The sequence below is a fragment of the Polypterus senegalus genome, chromosome 16, assembly GCF_016835505.1.
Source record: "Polypterus senegalus isolate Bchr_013 chromosome 16, ASM1683550v1, whole genome shotgun sequence".
NCBI lineage: Eukaryota > Metazoa > Chordata > Cladistia > Polypteriformes > Polypteridae > Polypterus > Polypterus senegalus.
Genome location: NC_053169.1, coordinates 93,065,245 through 93,086,663, shown reverse-complemented (window position 1 = coordinate 93,086,663; position 21,419 = coordinate 93,065,245). Strand labels below are relative to the sequence as shown.

At 45.4% G+C, this 21,419-nt stretch overlaps 1 protein-coding gene across 21 annotated transcripts in view; it reads left to right on the top strand.

Moving 5' to 3' along the window:
* Positions 1 to 21,419, top strand: part of adgrg6 (adhesion G protein-coupled receptor G6) — a 175,305-nt gene that overhangs the window by 17,045 nt on the left and 136,841 nt on the right. For 19 of the 21 annotated variants that reach the window (XM_039737808.1, XM_039737792.1, XM_039737810.1 and 16 more), the window contains exon 3: positions 8,739 to 9,086. The exons of 1 other annotated variant lie outside the window; for it this stretch is intronic. In XM_039737808.1, the coding sequence (XP_039593742.1) occupies positions 8,739 to 9,086 (348 nt within the window). The remainder of the gene's footprint in view (positions 1 to 8,738; positions 9,087 to 21,419) is intronic. One more of the 21 variants, XM_039737790.1, reaches the window with a different exon arrangement.

The window sequence follows — 21,419 nt, the reverse complement described above, 5'->3', positions numbered from 1 at the left end:
CAGACAAATTAGTCACTTGGGGCCAGCATGTTGTCCCTAACTGGGACACTCATGCTCTGGGTGACCACCTGAGTTTGCTCCCCTGGGATGTTGTGGTGGGCACCACTTCTGAGTGCTGGGAAGTCGATGGAACACGTTTGTTAATGGAGGGTTACAAGGCAGAGAGTACAGATTAAAAGAAAGAAAAGAGGAAGGAAATTTAATTAGATACCACTAGCAGCTCCGACCTCTCTCACTATGAAAACAGGCAATACTTATTAGTCAGTCATTGTCCAACCTGCTATATCCTAACCACAGGATCATGGGGGTCTGCAGGACCCAATCCCAGCCAACATAGGGCGCAAAGTAGGAACAAACCCTGGGCAGGGCGCCAGCCCACCACAGGGCACACACACCAAGCACACACTAGGGGCAATTTAGGATCGCCAATGCACCTAACCTGCATGTGTTTGGACTGTGGGAGGAAACCCACGCAGACACGGGAAGAACATGAAAACTCCACGCAGGGAGGACCCGGGAAGCGAACCTAGGTCTCCTAACTAGCAGCGCTACCCACTGCGCCACCGTGCCACCCTGCAGTATTTATTAGTACTGCAATAAAGGGGCAAGAGGATTAAAAAGAACATTATAAAACACCCAAGCAGGTATTTAGTTTGGTAAATGCAATCCCCTCTATCCGATACCCAACTACTCTCTCAAAAATAAAAGTGCCAACGAAGTTCTTCAGAATGAGACTATAGGGGAACCATAAAAGAACCATCCACATGAAAGTTCCAGAAAAGAATCTTGATATGTAATTGTGATGATGTGGGTTTGGCTCCACGCTCCCATCTCTCTTTTGGGAGCCTCTTGAACCTGACACCGTTGGTTATGTAACTGGATGAGCTGGACAATGACGACCCCAAATGAAGCAAGGGGAAGGTGCAAAGTGCAAACATTGCCTTTATTTAAAAACAGTCAAAACCTAAAATTGTCCAAATAAAGCGCAGTACATCAAAATGTCCATAAATAAATAATCCATAAAATCAGGGTGAAATGTGGAGGTTAAAATCCAATCAATAAATCCATTAAAATGAGGTTAAAACAATGGCTGGAAGAAGTCCTTTTAAAAACAAAAACCCCGGTGCCTTCCTTAGCTGGCGGCTCCCCTGTTTCTCCCATTCGGGCCCTGCACCATTGAAGTCGCCCTACCTGCAGCTGACCTTCTCCTTTTGGTCTGGTATCCTTCCGTCCTCTGGCTATGTAGAGCTCATCCAGACCGAGACTCGCGTTCCCCCAACGATCAGGGCGCTTACACTGGGGTTTCCACCTCCCAAGCCTCCGACTCCCAAGGGCAAGCCGTCCTCGATTGTGGTCACTCCTGCTCCTCTGCAAAACTCAGGAGTGACCCAATCTATATGTGCCTCTGCTGCCGGCCAAACAACCACTATGGGCTCCCTTCCAGCGAGCCTGCTCCTCCTGCTCACTCGTTCATACAGCTGCTTCGCAGTAAGGAGACCAAAGTTCGCATCCCGGGACCTCCCTGTGTGGAGGTTGCATGTTCTCCCCGTGTCTGGGTGGATTTCCTCCAGGTGCTCTGGTTTCTTCCCACAGTCCAAATTGATGTCATGGTGACATCAAACTGCCCCTAGTGTGTGTGTGTGTGTGTGTGTTTACCCTGTCATGGACTGGCACCCCGTCTAAGGTTTGTTCCTGCCATGTGCCCAATGCTAGCTGGCATAGGCTCTACTGACCCTGGTCTGTATTAAGTGGCTAAGAAAATGACATGACCTGTTGGTATCCTGCCTTCTGCCCACCAAAGGTTTCTGTTTTGTCCACGTTAACTTTTTCAAAGCCCAAAGAAACTCATTTTACATGCAAAGTGTCCTTCCCAGAATGAAACGGTTCTTAGTCAAGCAAATTTATGCAAGGAAGGGCCCAACCCTTTAAAATGCCGTTACAGGACCCCTATTTTTAGGAGTGTACCCAGTTGCCCACTGTGAGCCATCTTATACAGGTAAAGTGACAACTGCTGATCTTCTGAGATTTCCACACATGACAGTCTCTCGTGTTTAGTCAGAATGGTGCGAAAAACAGAAATCATTCACTGAGCAGCAGTTCTGTGGACAGAAACTCCTTGAGAGAGAAACGATACAAAGGGTGGCCGGTGGTTCCCCTACCATTCCCCTGCTTCAGAGGAGAGCGGCCAGACTGGTCTGAGCTGAGAGAAAGGCTACCATAACTCAGATAACCTCAAGCTTCTCTGTATGCATAACACATTGAAGATTAAGGCGGGCGGGCTACGACAGCAGAAGACCACGTCAGGTTCCACTCCTGTCAGCTGAGAACAGAAATTTGAGGCTGCAGTGGGCACAGGCTCACCAACGCTTCACACCTGAAGACTGGAAAAAAGTAGCCTGATGCGATGAATCTTAATTTCTGCCGAGATACACAAATAGTAGGGTCAGAAGATGGCACCAACAGCATGAGTCCATACCCCCAAACTGCTTTGTATCAAAAGTCCAGGCCAGTGCTAGTGGTGGTGTAATGGCGTGGGGAATGTTTTCATGGCCTGTTCATCACTTGAATACCATGGCCTGTTTGAGTCTTGTTGCCGTCCATATGCATCCCTTCATGGACACATCTTCCAGAGTGATAATGCACCATGCAACCAAGCGAAAGTCATCTAAAACTGGCTTCATGAACGTGACCATCAGCTCGGGGTTCTTCAGAGTACTTCTCGGAGTGACTCATTTTAGGGCCTGGTTGCTGACGTTAGGAACGACCTCATGTGGCGCCCCTCTGAAGGTTTCTGAAGGCACTCACTCCTCTGTGTAGTCCGTACAGCCTACCAAGAGGCCTGAGACTCACTGCCCTGAATAGTAAGCAATTTTTCATTCCAGTATTTCATGCAATACAGCATTTTAATATGTTTAGTCAGTACCGTCCCCGTTCTTCCTTCCTCATTTTATCACAGTGTATTCCACAATAAAAGATTACAAAATGAAACATTGCCACTGGTAAATGATGCCATACCACCTACTGCTTCTCCAATCCACTCAGATTTGTTCATGAAACATCGGTCATGCGAGGTTCTTTCAAATGAAACGCTCCAGGCTCCAATCTCTGATACATTATTTGCCGATCTGAGAGGTCACGTCAGGAATGATATGAGGCCTTCTAGCTCGTACTGCTTATCCGTTTGAAGTGGGAAGTCGGAACTTTCAACTGAAAAGCCCCCATAAGTCACATCACCAACTCAGAAACTTGGGGCTTGTCTGTCAAGTCCAACTTTGTCTGACTTCTGATCATGATGTCAATCCAAAATGGCGACGTACACCGTGAACTTTAGTGAAAGCGGTCATATTTGACTGCTTGTTAGCACTTCTGTCTATTTGTGTCTCATTAAATCAGTCGTGCTCATGGCCCTGCCCAGCTCTTATGTTACTACGGTGTTTGGAAGCGCAAAATACCGCGTAATGCGTTGTTATCAACTGCTACTTATTCCAAACGAATGAGCACAACCGAGGCTTTCCTGGAAGTGTCCAAATTGGTGTTCCGAATGTTTTACTGGAACGCGGTCAACTCGCATGTGACGTCATTCCCAGCTCCAATATATGAGATAAATAGAATGCAGCATTTGTGTAGTGGAGCAGAAGTGGCAGGTGAGGTCAGACCGTGGTATTTGGCAGCAGCCACATCAGTGACCCTCCGGATTGGCCTCCTCCAGTCTAAAGAAAATGGAACTTGGGTTAGCGGTGTCACCTTAAAATTGTTCCCCATTAATGGTGGAGCAACCCATCCTGGCGAGACACAACCTAATCTCTCATGCTTAACTATATATACACTATGTATACATCCATCCACCCATCCATTATCAAACCCACTATATCCCAACCACAGGGTCACGGGGGTCTGCTGGAGCCAATCCCAGCCAACACAGGGTGCAAGACAGGAAACAAACCATGGCCAAGGCGCCAGCCCACCGCATGGCACGCACATACACACACCAAGCACACCCATCCATCCATTATCCAAACCTTCATATCCTAACTACAGGGTAACGGGGGTCTGCTGGAGCCAATCCCAGCCAACACAGGGCGCAAGGCAGGAAACAAACCCCGGGCAGGGCACCAGCCCACCACAGGGCACAGACACACACACCAAGCGCACACTAGGGACAATTTAGGATCGCCAATACACGTAACCTGCATGTCTTTGGACTGGGGGAGGAAACCGGAGTACCCGGAGGAAACCCACGCCCTATGTATACACTATATATATATAATATATAATGTAATGTATACAGTATATATAATATGACACTGCCTGTGTTTAAGATTATAGGGTAATGGCCAAAAATGTCAGTCACTAAATGCCCTTTGAGTCAGATAAAACCCCCAACCCTAATCTTAACTAAGTAACCCCCATCCTCATAAGTACTGCGGTCTTCAATTACACTGTGTTGAGGGTGTGAAGGTTATTCCACTCAAGTGATCGCATCTTGGGAGTTACCTGGCCTACGTCACAGATACTGCAGGCTGCAATTGGACCCTTCTCAGCAGAGGTGTGGCGATGCCTTGGCCCACGATGCAACAAAAGGGGCGGATCTTTATGCAAATCAGTCGAGTGGGTACAACTTGTTCATTTTTGAACTGTGAAAACAGGCATACTGTACTATGTTTTAGTATGTTAAATTTTAAGTAATATGAACATAAAATAAATGAGTAATGACAACAGTCCCAGAGGTTTAAAAGAATATAATCGAATGGTTTTTTTCAACCTCATTTAATTGTGCTAATGTGCCATAAGATAATTATGTCAATATATAAAAGCGATGCAATATTAACCAACACGTCCAATCTAAGTGAAATTATTAACTAAGTAAGACGAACAGCCCCGTTAGTTCGTTTTTAAGTGGAAAAATGGACCGGCGAGCTCTCGCGGCGGCGGCGATCAGCAGTCCGCACCCGACGACTCACAGCCACCTTCTTACGTAACTCGCGCAGCCCGCACACGGACTTTCGGCAGTCATTTTCACTCCATCCTTTCTTACAGAAGACAACATAAATCCACGAAGTGATCGGCTTAAAAAGATCACTCGGAGGAATGGAGGGCCGTTTAACGTGAAGTTCTAAAAAGCGTCTCAACGCGTTTGAACTCCGCTCGTTACGGAGGAGTAACCTGAGGTGTTTTTGCGGGTTTCCTCCGGGAGCTCCTGCTTCCTTCCTCGGCATTAAGACCGCCAGACATTCTGATTGATTGGCTTGCCAAAACTTGGCCGGGATTTACACACGCGCACGTGTGTGTGTGTGTATCTTCCCGTTCTATTTTTCTCAATGTGTTTTGATCATATAGGGTGTCTTGGAGCAGAGCCATTGTGTTATCTTTATTGAACACAGCGTGTATTGCGGCAAACTGCGCCCTAAGACGCCCTTTTCACACCGCGAGGCGTTGTTATTTCAAGTGCTTGTGCTAATCCGTCAGTTTTGTTTAGTTTGGCAATCATGTGCGTCCAAATCTAAAGCACTTGAGTAAGGAAGGCCACGCAGAAGGAGCCCGTCTGGGTGCGTGACGTTGAGGAGCGTCCCGTCCCGTCCAGTCCAGAGCTCGAATGTTAAAATATATCTGAATGAACTAACGTGAAGCGTGCCAACGCCATCGGTGAGATTTTTATATTTTATAGCACCTCTTGCAGAAGACGCCAATACAAAGCCGTTTGCCAGGGACAGGCAACTGAAGAAATGCGTGGCTGAGCACACGATTGTGAAGTATTTAGTTCAGGGTCAGAATTTTTCTAATGATCATTTTCGTTGCAATCCAACGCATTAACCATTAGGCCATACTGCCTTAAACCTTTCGTTTAAAAGCTAAAACTGACTGGCAGTGTAGAGGTTAAGGCTATGGACCGCAAGTCTTGAGGTTGTGGGTTCAAATCCTCCTACTGCCATTTGTGCACTATTGGGAAAAGTAAATGGAATCTCCGGTGTGTGTTGTAAGTTTCCTTGGATGAAGGCTGTGAAATAGCCCTCCATCCATCCATTTTCTAACCCGCTGAATCCAAATAGGGTCACGGGGGTCTGCTGGAGCCAATCCCAGCCAACACAGGGCACAAGGCATGACCAATCCTGGGCAGGGTGTCAACCCACCGCAGGACACACACAAACACACCCACGGGCCAATTTAGAATCGCCAATCCACCTAACCTGCATGTCACGGGGAGAACATGCAAACTCCACGCAGGGAGGACCCGGGAAGTGAACCCAGGTCTCCTAACTGCGAGGCAGCAGCGCTGCCACCGTGCCGCCCTCTGTGAAATAGCTTTTTATATAAATATAACGCCGAGCGGCACGGTGGGTAGCGCTGCTGCCTCGCAGTTAGGAGACCCGGGTTCACTTCCATGTTCTCCTCGTGTCTGCGTGAGTTTCCTCCCACAGTCCAAAGACATGCAGGTTGGGTGAATTAGCGATTCTAAATTGTCCCTAGTGTGTGGTTTGTGTGTGTGTGTGTGTGCCCTGTGCTGGCTGGGATTGGCTCCGGCGGACCCCCGTGGCCCTGTAGTTAGGGTTGGATGATGGATGGATGGATAAATATAACTGACAAAATTCATGCAATTATTGGCCATTGAACGTCACGGACTATTCAATTCAATTCATTGAATTGCGTTCTTCACCGAGAACAAGCTGAGAGTGTTTTAACAAGTACAAGGATCAAGACAAATTACGAATTTTATAAAATGAACAAAAAGAAAAAAAAAAAAAACAGATTTGCGTAAACAAAAAAAAACAAAAAAAATCATTTGATTAAAATAAACGAAGCAACCGATCAACATAGACGATGTCGTCTGCCAGTAGCAGTGGAAGCCACTCCGTCATCAAAGAGCACAAGGAGCTGAAATAATTAAGCTAAGACATGATGCCAACCATTGCAGTGGGAGTAAATCGACAACCCAAACACAAACATATACAGGGAGACTTTAGACACTCTTTTCTTTTTAGTATTATTGATGTTAAATGAGAGATCAATTGGACCAGCGCAACAGCCCAGATGTGCAGTGCTATGTGTGGCACATAAATTCCACCGTCTGATGGCATTTAAAAAGGGGCAACAATGAACAAAACACGTCCAGGTGACTCCTAAGTCTCGCGGGGTCACATCGGTCCTCGTCCACTCAACCCAGAGAGCGCTTCTCCATTCAGTCATGCGTAGAACCTCTTTAAAGTTTACTCCTGACCCATATTGTAATTAAAAATCAGATTTGACGTATTCTTGTTTTTGTTTTATAAATAAACGAATGTCGAAGACGGTGAATATTTTCTCTTGCCTGTTCCTGTGGCGGGGTTTTAACACGCGAGTACCGTCACATCTGCGTCTGGCTTCAGTGAGACTAACAGACTAGATATAAATGAGTAACGTTACATTAAACGCGCTTGAACAAGATGGAAAGGCAGATGACATCGCCGATTGCCCCCCGCAGGGCACGAGTGGAACGCGATGTTCCAGTTTAGCGAAATACAACTTAAAGTTAAAATTTTTCAGTTAAAAAAAAAAAAACATTGAGGAACCTTTGTGACTTTCACTTCTTGTCATTAGCGTCCCGCGGGATCTGCTGGTTATTCCAAAAAGCTGAATCGACCAGCAAAGAAATAAAAGAAACGAACGCGCCCCGTGCTTGTTAAGCAGTCACACTCATTCCGCTAAGTAATCAGTCGCAAACCTGGTGGTATTTACGGAAGGATATTCCATGGAGGGTGGCGCAGTGGGTAGCTCTGCTGCCTCGCAGTTAGGAGACCCGGGTCCTCCCTGCGTGGAGTTTGCATGTTGCGTGTCTGCGTGGGTTTCCTCCGGGTACTCCGATTTACTCCCACAGTCCAAAGGTGCATTGGCAATTCTAAATTGTGTGTGTGTGTGTGTGTGTGTGTGCGCACGCGCCCTGCGGCGGGGTTTGTTTCCTGTGTTGGCTGGGATTGGCGCCAGCAGACCCCCGTGACCCTGTAGTTAGGATATAGCGGGTTGGATAATGGATGGATATTCCATGGACAAATCAGATGTGAATAAAGCGATCGTTCATACAGCCATTAGAAGCATTAAACGAGTCTGCCAATCCTCAATCCGTTATTTCAGATAGAGGATGCAGGGAGGAGTCGGATTTGACTTTCAATCAATCAATCAATCAATCAATCAAACTAATCAATCAATCGTTTTTTTTTTAAACCTTGTATAGCGCTATTCACAGCGCAAACGTTCAGCAGCAGGTGCCAGAAGCAGAGCGGCAGAGTCCATCCGTTATCATCCTGCTAATTTCTCACCGCTCTATTATTCGGTAGAAGGTTGCAGGGAGTCGAAACCTGCATCTATCTTACCAAACATGTATTTGTTACTTTATATAGCGCCAGTAATACTAAAAGCAGATCAATCAGTCAAAGCGTGTCAGCAAATAAAGAAAATCCTGAACTGTAATTGCGATCCTGAATTAGAAGGAGAGTCCGATCGCGGCTATTGTGAAGAGCGCCCTCTGCTGCTAACCGCACTCTAAAGCACTTTGCCGCCGAGAACTGGCACAGTTCGCTTTTATTTGTTTCTTATCTTTCCGGTAACTATGGCACCAGCAGTCTAATCTTCTGAGTCAATACCGCACTTCTTGTTTTCACTGTGTCTGCATGTCTGTCCTGAAAAGTCTTCGCCCCCTCCCCCAAACCAACACTGCTGTGTATTTTACCATATCGCTCTTTAACTCACCTATCCCTGTTTTGGTTTAGCAGACCACGACTGTCCCGTTGACTGCAGGCAAGTCCTCAGCGACCCCAATGGAACCTTTACATCGCCCTGTTACCCTAACGAGTATCCCAAATACACGTCGTGCAAGTGGACCCTCCAGGCCCCCGTGGGATTTATTATACAGATAACCTTCCTAGACTTTGAACTGGAGGAGACCCCCAAGTGCATCTTTGACAACGTCACGATTCACAACGGAAAGGATGAGCTCACCTTCTGCGGCCTGACTCTGAACAAGTCGACGTTAAACTCGACTGGTAATTCCATGACTGTGACTTTCTCCACCGACTTTAGCATCCAAAAGAGGGGCTTCAATGTCAGCTACAGGCAAGGTATGTGATGAGGAGGGCAACCTTTTCCTTTTGTTTTAATTTGGCTTCTTTATTATGTTTTTATATAAGTTGATGTTACTTTTTGAGTTTGATGGTTATTGTTTCATTATAATTTTTACTTTTTTTTATTATATTTATTTTCCTTAGACTTGTCTTAAACAGGTAGTCACACCCTCAGTTGGGCTGTCATGCAAGATCCATCCAACAAGATACAAAAAGTATTCATCTCCTTGGAAGTTTTCGAGTCACAGTGGATTTAATAATTTGGCTTTTTTGATGTTAATCATTTCTTCTTCTTCTCCTGTGTGGGGCCGATGTGCTCGATCAGCCCTCTCCATTCAGTTCCATCCTGCACACCCCCCCATCAAACCGGACCCTTTTCCCGTCAGGTCTTCTTTGACTTTATTCACTTCAGCCTCCCCTTCACTTCCCTCACCATCTTCATTGTCCCTCCTCATCTCATGTCCATACCACTCCCACCTACCATCCTACGTCCACACTACTACATTGTTGTTTAAAAATCCAAACATTTGTGTCGGTTTTCACCTTTCATCCACACTACCATGGAAACTTTAAGGAAATTTAGACTTTTGAGAACGCTCTCTCTAGAACCTTCTTCCGTCAGAACGAACTCCATTTTAACAAAATCGTCCTTTTAAGATTTACTTTTTAACTGCAAAATTCATTACAACACAGTCTGCATTTCTTCTGTCTTGGCCCAGAAAATCACAGCTGAACAGCCAATTGGATTGCATATTTAGGTCACTTGGTGTACTTGACGTTCGTCACACTCTTGCAACAGAGTGGAGTTTTGGGGGTGATGGTGCTGCGTACTGGAGACATTGAGGGCGGATCCAGGGGCGGGGCAACTGTCAATCAAATCCAACGTTAGCTCTACCTCTGAAACTCTGGAGGTCCGTAGCTTGAATCTATCAGTTAATCGAGTGCGATGTTACAGTGCCGATTTGGGGAGGGCGTCCATGATTGGCTGCCATCAACCAGCAATACCACAATGGTGAATCGAGCACGATCCTGAGAGTGTTGTTAAACCTCAGTGAATCGAGTGTGCGTGTCTGTATAATGTTGGCCACGGCCCACAGGTTGGGCATCGCTACAAATGGCATCTAGTATGTAGAAATAAAATTGATTGTGCGTGTCATTCCAACAGATGGCGCATCGCAAACATTTGTAGTGATAAAATGCATTGCTACAAAAGTTTGTGATGTGCCATCTGCTGGAATGAAAAACACAACACAATAGATATGTATCTGTTACATGCCATTTAGTTTGGGATTTGTAAAAGCTGCGTTACTGTTTGTGATGTGCCACCTGTTGGAATGAAAAACACAGCACAATAGATATGTATCGGTTTGCATGCCATTTAGTTTAGGATTTGTAAAAGCTGTGTTGCTGTTTGTGATGTCCCACTTCTTGGGAAGTCAAATAAAATGCATTTCATTACTAAAAATGCTTGTGATGCTCCATCTGTTGGAATGAAAAACACAACACAATAGCTATGTATCTGTTTGCATGCCATTTAGTTTGTGAAAGCAGTGTTACTGTTTGTGATGTGCCACCTGTTGGAATGGCAAATGCAATGCATTTTATTACTAAAAATATTTGTGATGCACCCTCATTTGCGATGACAGAGGCATAGCAATCGGATGAACACACAGACAGACACTTGTTGATTTATTAAGGCGGCTGATCGATTTCACAGAGATACTTATTAAGGCATATTCAGTGACTCAGATGTTTTTCTGTCTCCATGCCCTGACTTGGTGCTTCTCATGGAGTTTCTTGGAGTGTTCTTTTGTCTTCATTGTGTTGGTTAGGTCACCATACTGGCTTACCACAAGCTGGACCTTCCATATTTAGGTGCATTTATACTGCAATCAATGGAAACCCCAGGCAGGGGACCTCCATTGAGCTAATGATGGGACATCTGAAACCAATTGGCTGTACCAGTGAGGATTTGGGGATGTCATATTAAAGTATTTTGTATGTGATATTTGTCATTAATTTAACCCACTTTGCAGATACGTCTTTTCAATTAAAGAGTCTTTTTTTGCTGATCAATGCCCAAAAATCAGATTAAATTCACTGTGAGTCATTGATATGTAAAAATAAAATGAAAACCTCCAAGGAGATGAATACTCTTTATAGGCCCTGTATACTGGTCCATCCATTTCCTAAATTGAATGTTTCATTAAAAATAAAAGCTCACTGGCATCAATGGTGCACACACTCAGAGCTCTTTATCAGTCCCTCAGTTTCCTCAATCAGCTGTTCCTTTACAAGATTACGGATCAAAGCAGCTAGAAGCTGTCCCAGCATCAATGGTGGCAACCATAGATGAAGCAGCAGAGGGCTTCATTTCACAGTTTTCAGTTGCCAGTTAAGAAGGCAGCCTGTTAATGGACTGCGGACCGACAACCACAAGAAAACAACAGGAACGGGCAGACTACACGCTGACAGCCCCTCAAGCAGCACAGACGTCTGTATTCATTAGCCATTGGCGTGTAGGAAGTTTAAATGACTCCACTTTGTCTACTGTGGGCACCGGGGTGAGGGTCCATCCTGCACTCTGCAACTGCCAAAGTCAAATGTGTAGCCTGCCCACCGCAGCCCTGGGTTCTGCTCAGTTCACTTTTTCTTGTTTGCACTGTTTCTGACATGCGGCCCTCATCCGCCCACCGCCGCATTGGCAGCTGGCCCTTGGTGACACAAGGAACGGGTGTGGGATGTCCTGTTATTTTACATGACCTGGTGGCCCTTTTGTACCGCAGGGAAATTTGAATGGACCACTTTTATGTTTAGAGCCAGGTATGATGCTTCTTAAAATCATGGGGGGCTTCAAGTTGAATGCTTGAAAGAAACGTGAGGTTATTAAACGCAATGTGATACAGTTTTCTAAAATGCAATGCTTTTCATTTTGTTGAATTCATTTATTTGTTTATTCATTTGTTTATTTTCATTTGTTGCCCTTTTCATGGAAGTTTAGCTTAGCAAGGTTAAGACTAGCAGATATTATTCAGGGAAAAAAAAAAATTATATGCCAGTTATTGAATCACTAGCTGTGATAAGATAGGTTAACAAACAAATAATGAACATGGATCTCGGCTTTAACATTTGCACTGCACAATTTATTGGCATGTATTTTGTAAAGCATGTAGTAATGGGAGGCACGGTGGCACTCCCTGTGTGGAGTTTGCATGTTCTCCCCGTGTCTGTGTGGGTTTCCTTCTGGTGCTCCGATGTCTTCCCACAGTCCAAAGACATGCAGGTTAGGAGCACTGGTGATCCTAAACTGTCCCTAGTTTGTGCTTGGTGTGTGTGTGTGTGTGCCCTGTGGTGGGCTGGCACCCTGCCCAGGGATTTGTCCCTGCCTTACACCCTGTGTTGGCTGGGATTGGCTCCAGCAGACCCCCATGACCCTGTAGTTAGGATACATCCATTATCCAACCCGCTATATCCGAACACAGGGTCACGGGGGTCCTGCTGGAGCCAATCCCAGCCAACACAGGGCACAAGGCAGGAAACAAACCCTGGGCAGGGCGCCATTTGTTAGAATGAAAAATGCAATGCATATGTCTCTGTTGTATGCCATTTAGTATGGGATTCATAAAAGCAGTTAATGTTTGTGATGCGCCATCTGTTGGGATGACACTTCAATGGACGTTATTACTATAAAGGTTTGTGATGCACCGTCTGTTGGATGACAAATGCAATGTGTAGGTCTCTGTCATGTGCCATTTGGTATCAGATTCATAAAAGCAGTGTTAATGTTTGTGATGCACCATCTGTTGGAATAATAAATGCAATGCTTTACTCTCTGCTATATGCCATTTAGTATAGGGTTCATAAAAGCAGTTAATGTATGAGATGTGACATCTGTTGAAATGACACTTTCAGTGGATTTTATGACTATAAATGTTTCTGATGCGCCGCCTGTTAGAATGATAAATGCAATGCATATGTCTCTGTTATATCTCATTTGGTATGGGATTTGTAAAAGAAGTGTTAATGTTTGTGATGCACCAACTGTTGGAATGATAAATCAAATGCTTTACACTCTGTTATATGCCATTTAATATAGGATTCAGAAAAGCATTTAATGTTTGTGATGTGCCATCTGTTGGAATGACACATTCAATGGATTTTATCACTACAAATTTTTGTGATGCACCCTCTGTTGGAATGATAAATCCAATGCTTTACTCTCTATTATATGCCATTTAATATAGGATTCAGAAAAGCATTTAATGTTTGTGATGTGCCATCTGTTGGAATGGCAGAGCCATAGCAACCCGGAGAGAAACACAGATACACAGACACACACTCATTTATCCAAAGTGAATAAAGTGGATTATTTCATATAACATTGTCAACAGCTGCAATGCCCTGTCAAATGTAACATTTGAACACAACAATATAAAACAAAACGAAACATTGGTGCTGTACCTTTCCAGTATATCCACCCATTTTCTGGGAAAGGCCAGCTCTTATCCTGCCAACAACAACCAGCCAGTTCCATTAGGGGACACCAGTCAGGAGCCACCTCAGTTGCAACCCTGTAAATGGTGCCAGTCCACTGCAAGACAAATTCACGAGCCTATGCATACTTGGCCAGTTTAGAGTTTCCAGTCAGTCCTACATTATGAAGGAAATTGGAAAGACCCACACAAGCAAAGAGAGAACCTTCAAAGTAAATACAGATGATAGTAGGGTGCATCCCTGTTGGTTTGCCATTCTCTCTCTCTCTCTCTCTCTCTCATTGTTTTGTCACATCTTCAGTTTTGCAACAAGTGACAAATGCTAAATTCTGTTTCATTCATTTCATTGTGACTTGTGAAGATGGAAGCCCTTTCAGTTACCGTAGTTTGATCTTTTAGTCCACGGGCACTCAAGTTCAGTCCTGGAGGATTGATTGTAGTGCATGCAGGTTTTTGTTTCAGCCCAGTTGTTTAAGCCAATGTCACATTACATGACTTCAAGTCAGAGGGGATGTCATACTTGATGACCGAGATTACTGACCTTCTTGCCAGACCACGTCAAATTACACAACAACAAAAATTGCACAAGATGTGAAATCAGAGGACTTTCCAGCACATTTTGACACATCTATAGTATTGTAAGCTCGTCCCTTTTTTCTGATGGAGCCGATGCCCATGCCAAGGCTTTTCAAGTATGGCGGGTTCACCCACAATCTTGTTCCTTTTGTGCTCATAAGAATTATGAATGTTTTGAAATCACTTCAGGTTTTTTTTTTTTACAAGAAAATCCCCTCATATGATATACCGCTCAGTTTGCCTTGATGTGTAGTGTAATGAAAAAGCACAAACAAGCATAAAGAGTTGGGGGCACCCGCAGACAAACCCCCATATGATTGAAAGAAAACACAAAGCATAAATGCGTTAGGAAGGGCAAAACGAGTCTCAATATTGACCTCTCCAAGATGGCGACACTTCTGGTTAAGCACAGGCCAGGCAGGCAAAGGCGGGTCCAGAGGGCTGGACATGGGGAGTGACATCAGAGGTGGTAGAGCTGTCAATCATCCAGTCTGTAGAGGGAGGAATGGGAGAGGCGTTAGTGAACAGCACCACCTGGTGGATCGGTGAGGAATTCCCATCACCAGAGTCTTTACGCTGTCCCCAAAGGCGCACGTGTGTGGCAGTAATTATGCAAGCCATTGGGCTTTTTGGGGTTCCCCACTATTTTTGGACCTCAGAGCCTGAACAACCCTCATTTGTAGGCCATATGTCATGCAGGAAATTACACAATTGTGATAAAGAGTTTAGTTTAGCCTTTAATGACCTCTTGGGCACAGACATCAGCAGTGTGTCTGTCTGCAGAGAGAGTGTCGACCTCATTGAGAGGTTTACATACCTCAGCAGTGACATTCATGTCTCTGGTGACTCTTCCTATGAAGTCAGTAGACGGATTGGGTGAGCATGGGGGGTCATGAGGTCGCTGGAAAGGGGTGTGTGGCACTCCCGATATCTCTGCAAAAGGACGAAGGTCCAAGTCTTTAGAGTCCTGGTGCTTCCTGTTTTGTTACGAGACTTGGACGCTATCCAGTGACCTGAGACGAAGACTGGACTCCTTTGGTACCGTGTCTCTCCGGAAAATCCTTGGGTACATCTGGTTTGACTTTGTGTTGCTCATGGAGTCCTGAATGAGGCACGTGACCTGCATTGTGAGGTAGCGTCGGTTACGGCACTACGACCATGTGGTGCGATTACCCGAGGATGATCCAGCTCGTAAGATCCTCATTGTTGGGGACCCGAGTGGCTGGACCAGGCCAAGGGGTCGCCCACATAACACCTGGCTGCAGTAGATAAAGGGTCATTTCCACGGGGTGGGACTGGGCCGTGCGTCTGTCTGGGGGGTTGCAAACCGGGATCCGGAATGATGTTTCGTCGCGCCATAGGTGCGACGACGTGCTGTATCAGTGTATGCTCCCCAGCTTGACTTAATAAAGAGTAAACCAATAGGTGTCTTCAGGAGGAGAAATGATCAAAAAGGCCTTGAAGCTGTACCTGCCGCATCAACCCACCACAGGGGCTCACCCCCTAAATGAGGGTATGAGGGGTCAACATGACTCCTTTTCACAAAACTTGGAATAAATAGAGATTGGTAATATACAGTAAGTAGGAATCTGTATGATGGAAGACATCTGAGGTGAGCGTCAGCCCAGTGAAGCAGCCCTCCGTGTCCGTAAAGAGCGAATAGGCCAACAGTTTGACTCATGGGGGACATAATTTAAAGTTGAATGTGCTGATGCACAGGAAGCGCTATAAAACTGGGAAATGCTAATAAGTCACTACACCAAGTAAACAAGAATGCATGGCAAGATAAGTAAGAAAAAAACTAAGATAAGTTCCAGAGAAATATTAAGATATTTGGCAGTGACTGCAAACCGCCTGGCGGCCAGTCAGATTCTCAAACAATGGAGCTGAATGTTCACAGACGCTGGCGGGGAGAATGGGTGAACAACAGGGCAAGGTGAGAATTGACACGGAATGTGCCGGAGAGCTGGCTACTAACGAGTTAACTGTGGCCAAGGATGAAAGAGGTGGGCGTCAGGCACGGTCTGGGCATTCTGACTGACGGGGTCCTTGCAGGATCATGGTCATTAGTCACATGTCTTGGCTGCTATCTTCCCTTTCCCACGTTTTCTTGTTAATTTTTTTCCCCCTATCGCGAGTATTGTTGAATGAAGAAGAGGCAGAAGGTAAAGTGAATTCCAAACCGTTGGGTGCGTCCTTCACTAACTGCACCAGTTCTCTACTTCGTAACCTGCAATTGCAGGTGTGTGTTTGTGTGTGTCCTGCGGTGAGATGGCACCCTGTTCCTGTCTTGCACCCTGTGCTACTGGGATTGGCGCCAGCGGACCCCCGTGACCCTGTGTTAGGATGTAGCGGACGATGACTGACTGTAATCATACTTTTTAAGTATTTTCTTTTGTAATTATCTTTACATATTCTGCACATTTAAGCCTGTTCTTGCTATTGCGCTGGCAATTGGAAGGTCGCCATTTCGAATCCCGTAAAAAACGGCAAAGTGACTCTGCTCCGTTGGGGCCTTGTGCATGGCTCTTATCCTGAAATTGCTCCATCCTGGGTATGTCGTTAATCTGCATCCAGGCCTGCAAGTACGCCCTCCAACCTGCAGAATAAAACCTGGGGGTTGGTGGCAGAATTGGCACTCCAGCCACCATAACAAACCTCCCACTGGTTCCATTCCATCTGAACTATGTGGTGCTGAGGTATCATGGCTGCCCTCGGGTCCTAATCTGGAATGGTCAAATGGTGGGTGCGGCAATGCGCTGCATCAGTGCCTGCTCCTAACCTCCTCCTCCTCCTCCTCCTCTAGTCCTGATTAAGAGGCTGTGGCCTGCAGGGGGCACACCAGCCACCCAAACCCGACCCAGACAGACACCAGGCACAGGTTTCAGCACACCCCACGTTTATTTTCCAGGGGAGACTCTTTCCAATGGTGCCCCTCAGTGGCACAGTACACCAAGCACCAGTAAGCACACGTAAACACAGTACTTTCTCTCTCCTTCACTTTCTCTCTTCCTCCATTCCTCCCTCCAGCAAGGTTCATCTCTCTCCATCCCGACTCTCGCTCCCAAAGTAGTGGCAGTTGGCCCCTCTTAAGGAATACCAGGGAGTGGTCCAGGTGGCTCGTTAAAGGAGATCTGGGCTCCTCCCCCGGTGGGGTGAAAGCCCAAAGTAGGGCTCTGCAGCTCCCTCTGGTGGCGGCCACCACAGAACCCAACGGGGCTGCAGAGAACTCCAGCTCCCAGCATGCCTTGTGGGAATCCGTGGTGCTATAGCAATCCGTGGGGGTGGGCACTGCCCTCTAGTGTCCCAGGGGAGATAATGTCCTGTGCACACTCTCAGTCCTTCCATTCTGGGTAAGGACACGTTCCTCACAGCTGTCACCAAATGTCCTGAGATATCACGAGATAGGAAAACAAAGTGGGTTGAAACTGAGTACCATAAATGGAGCCTACCAACATCTGACCGTTTATTAATTGTTGAACTGTTGACAATGGAGCAGTAGAAAACAAAAAAACATTCAGTCTGCAGAGTCTCTGGGGAAAAGAAACCTCTGGAGGGTCCCTGGTCAGTCACAGTGTAACAGACAAAATCCTGGAGACCTCGGCCAACTGGCTGCCCACTCTTCCTCTTATCCATCCCCCCTAATTCCTCCATTCATCTTCAGCCATAGCCTTTATTTTTCATATGAAGTTATAATGAAGAGCAAGAAACATTCACTGCACTAGTCTAATTAACCACCGTATGCTGTGTTTTAAGCACTTCCCTTTCTTTTTGGATTACCCTAAGCCTAACCCTAACCCTAACCCTAAGTATAGTGTCTCATTAACTTGCTGTAAGCGCTTTTATCTTGTCACGCCGGAGAGCAAAACTGGAGATCAAAATTCATTCCAAGTGTGTCACCCTCCTGGTGGCTCTCTTAACTGAACTCATTCTCGACCCAGGAGCAGCACAATCTGTGATGAAGCCGTTTAGAAAGGGTTTGGCTCTTGTGCTCTGTATTTCAGCCCCTTAGGCATTATTGTAAAATGGGCAGCCTCACCTGTCTTGTACCTGTCAAACAAGTAACTGAATCTCTTAGCCACCCACCTATCCAGTCCTACAAGCAGGCCACCCCAGAATGGCATCTTAACGTATTTGCTGAAAATACACGCCAGATGTTCTTCTTCTTTAACGTAAAGGCTTAGGAGGAAGTTAAGAGTTTTACAGTTAATGCAGAACCACATCCTCCAATGTGTAATTATCTCAATCATCTGACCTCTTCTGTACTTTAAAGCATGAAGCATTATTGGCATTCACCGTGATAAAATCAGTTGGTATTTCTCGCAAAAAAGTGTGAGTGACCGCCGGGGTGTGCATGAGTCTGCCCTGTGTTGAAATGGCCAAGTCACATCTTAGGCAGGGTTCCTCCTCTGGCTGGGATTCAAAGCTCATATTTAATGTCTCTTTTGTTCATTTTTTTGTTTCGCTAATATACAGTCATATGAAAATGTTTGGGAACCCCTCTCAGCCTGCATAATAATTGACTCTCCTTTGAACAAAAAAGATAACAGTGGTGTGTCTTTCATTTCCTAGGAACATCTGAGCACTGGGGTGTTTTCCGAACATAGATTTTTAGTGAAGCAGTATGTAGTTGTATGAAATTAAAGCGAATGTGAATAACTGGCATTGCAAAACTGTGGGTCCCCTTGTCATTTTGCTGATTTCAGTGCCTGTCACTGCTCAGTGCTGATTACTTGCAACACCAAATTGGTTGGATGAGCTTGTTAAGCCTTGAACTTCATAAGACAGGTGTGTCCAATAATGAGTGATAAAAGGTATTTAAGGTGGTCAATCGCAAGTTGTGCTTTCCTTTGACTCTCCTGTGAAGAGTGACAGACAGCATGGGATCCTCAAAGCAACTCTCAAAAGATCTGAAAACAAAGATTGTTCAGTCTCCTGGTTTAGGGGAAGGCTACAAAAAGCCATCTCAGAGGTTTAAACTGTCAGTTTCAACTGTAAGGAATGGAATCAGGAAATGGAAGGCCACAGGCACAGTTGCTGTTAAACCCAGCAGGTCTGGCAGGCCAAGAAAAATACAGGAGCGGCATATGAGCAGGATTGTGAGAATGGTTACAGACAACCCACAGATCACCTCCAAAGACCTGCAAGAACATCTCGCTGCAGATGGTGTATCTGTACATCGTTCTACAATTCAGCACAATTTGCACAAAGAACATCTGTATGGCAGGGTGATGAGAAAGAAGCCCTTTCTGCACTCACACCACAAACAGAGTCGCTTGTTGTATCAAATGCTCATTTAGACAAGCCAGATTCATTTTGGAACAAAGTGCTTTGGACTGATGAGACAAAAATGGAGTTATTTGGTCATAACAAAAAGCGCTTTGCATGGCAGAAGAAGAACACCGCACTCCAAGAAAAACTCCTGCTACCTACTGTCAGATTTGGTGGAGGTTCCATCATGCTGTGGGGATGTGTGGCCAGTTCAGGGACTGGGGCCCTTGTTAAAGTCGAGGGTCGGATGAATTCAACCCAATATCAACAGATTCTTCAGGGTAATGTTCAAGCATCAGTCACAAAGTTGAAGTTACTTATGCAGGGGTTGGATATTCCAACAAGACAACAACCCAAAACACAGTTGGAAATCTACAAAGGCATTCATGCAGAGGGAGAAGTACAATGTTCTGGAATGGCCGTCACAGTCCCCTGACTTGAATATCATCGAAAATCTATGGGATGATTTGAAGCAGGCTGTCCATGCTCGGCAGCCATCAAATTGAACTGAACTGGAGAGATTTTGTATGGAAGAATGGTCAAAATACCTCCATCTAGAATCCAGACACTCATCAAAGGCTATAGGAGGCGTCTAGAGGCTGTTAGATTTGTAAAAAGGAGGCTCAACTAAGTATTGATGTCATATCTCTGTTGGGTGCCCAAATTTATGCACCTGTCTAATTTTGTTATGATGCATATTGTATATTTTCTGTTAATCTAATAAACGTAATGTCACTGCTGAAATACTACTGTTTCCATAAGGCATGTCAGATATTATAAGGAAGTTGCTACTTTGAAAGCTCAGCTAATGAGAAACAAAAATCCAAAGAATTAAGAGGAGTTCCCAAACTTTTTCATATGACTGTATACAGTATGTACTTAATATTCATTTGTTATTTTTGGCTTTCTCTGTGTAGCCTGTACTATTTTTTAGGGGTGGTACTCCAAGAGGTGGGGCCATCTGCCAATTACCACCAATAACTGCCCTTCACCCTATGAAATGGAGGGCCTCCCATGGTGCATTTCAGTTCAATTTGAATGCACTACGGAGCGGAGGGTTTACTTGGGTTCTGCTGTGCTTTGTACTGATTGCGAGATCCTGTATGTTTGAACCGGTGCTCTGTTTTTGACTTTTGCCTTGGAATTCTGTATTGTAAAAACAAGACAGACAATCACAAAGCATCTGGGGCACCTCGAAGGGAACCCCGTATATTGAATAGCGCAATAAAAATGGGTGTTACAAAGATTCTGTCCAAGATACGCTTCCGTTTTTGATCATTTCTGGGAGGAAAAGGTGGGGCCGGGTGGAGCGATCCAGGAAGTGACATCATGGTTGGAGGCACGTCAATCTTCCTTTCTGCAGAGGGGAAAGGAGGAGAGAAATCGTTATTGTGTAGCGCCCTCGTGTGTTCCAGGGGAGTAATGTAATTATCCAAGCCCTTAAATTGTTCCCTAAGTGCACGCGTGTGACAATATATATACTGTAGGTCTGAATCACAATCTGGACCAAATAACGCGTGTGATCGGTCGGCCAGTCGACAGATATCTGTGGCGTCCTCTCAGTTGTGAGAAGCAGCTCATACAGGGTGGTCCAGATCTAATTATGCAGATCCAGATCGTCTGGATGACTTTGATTTATGCAGGGACGATTCCAGTTCAGTGCAAAGATGATTCCTCATGACTCCTTCGCACACTTTTCGATGGTTTGAGATTTTTCGGGCTATTTTCTGTGTAATAAACTTAATAAAATTGCATAATTAGATCTGGACCACCCAATATATATGTGATACAATACCTGCCAAACAACACAAAGAGTACACGACACGTGTTCCACCCTAATTGGGGCTCGTGTTTCCCCTTATGGGGATCAAACCTTGGACGTCAGTACCTGAGGTGAATGATGTTGCGCCATGGCGGCCAGTTCGCTCACTTGACAGGGTGAAGATCTCAGTATTACATTCATAGGTCTGAATCACAATCTGATTATTTG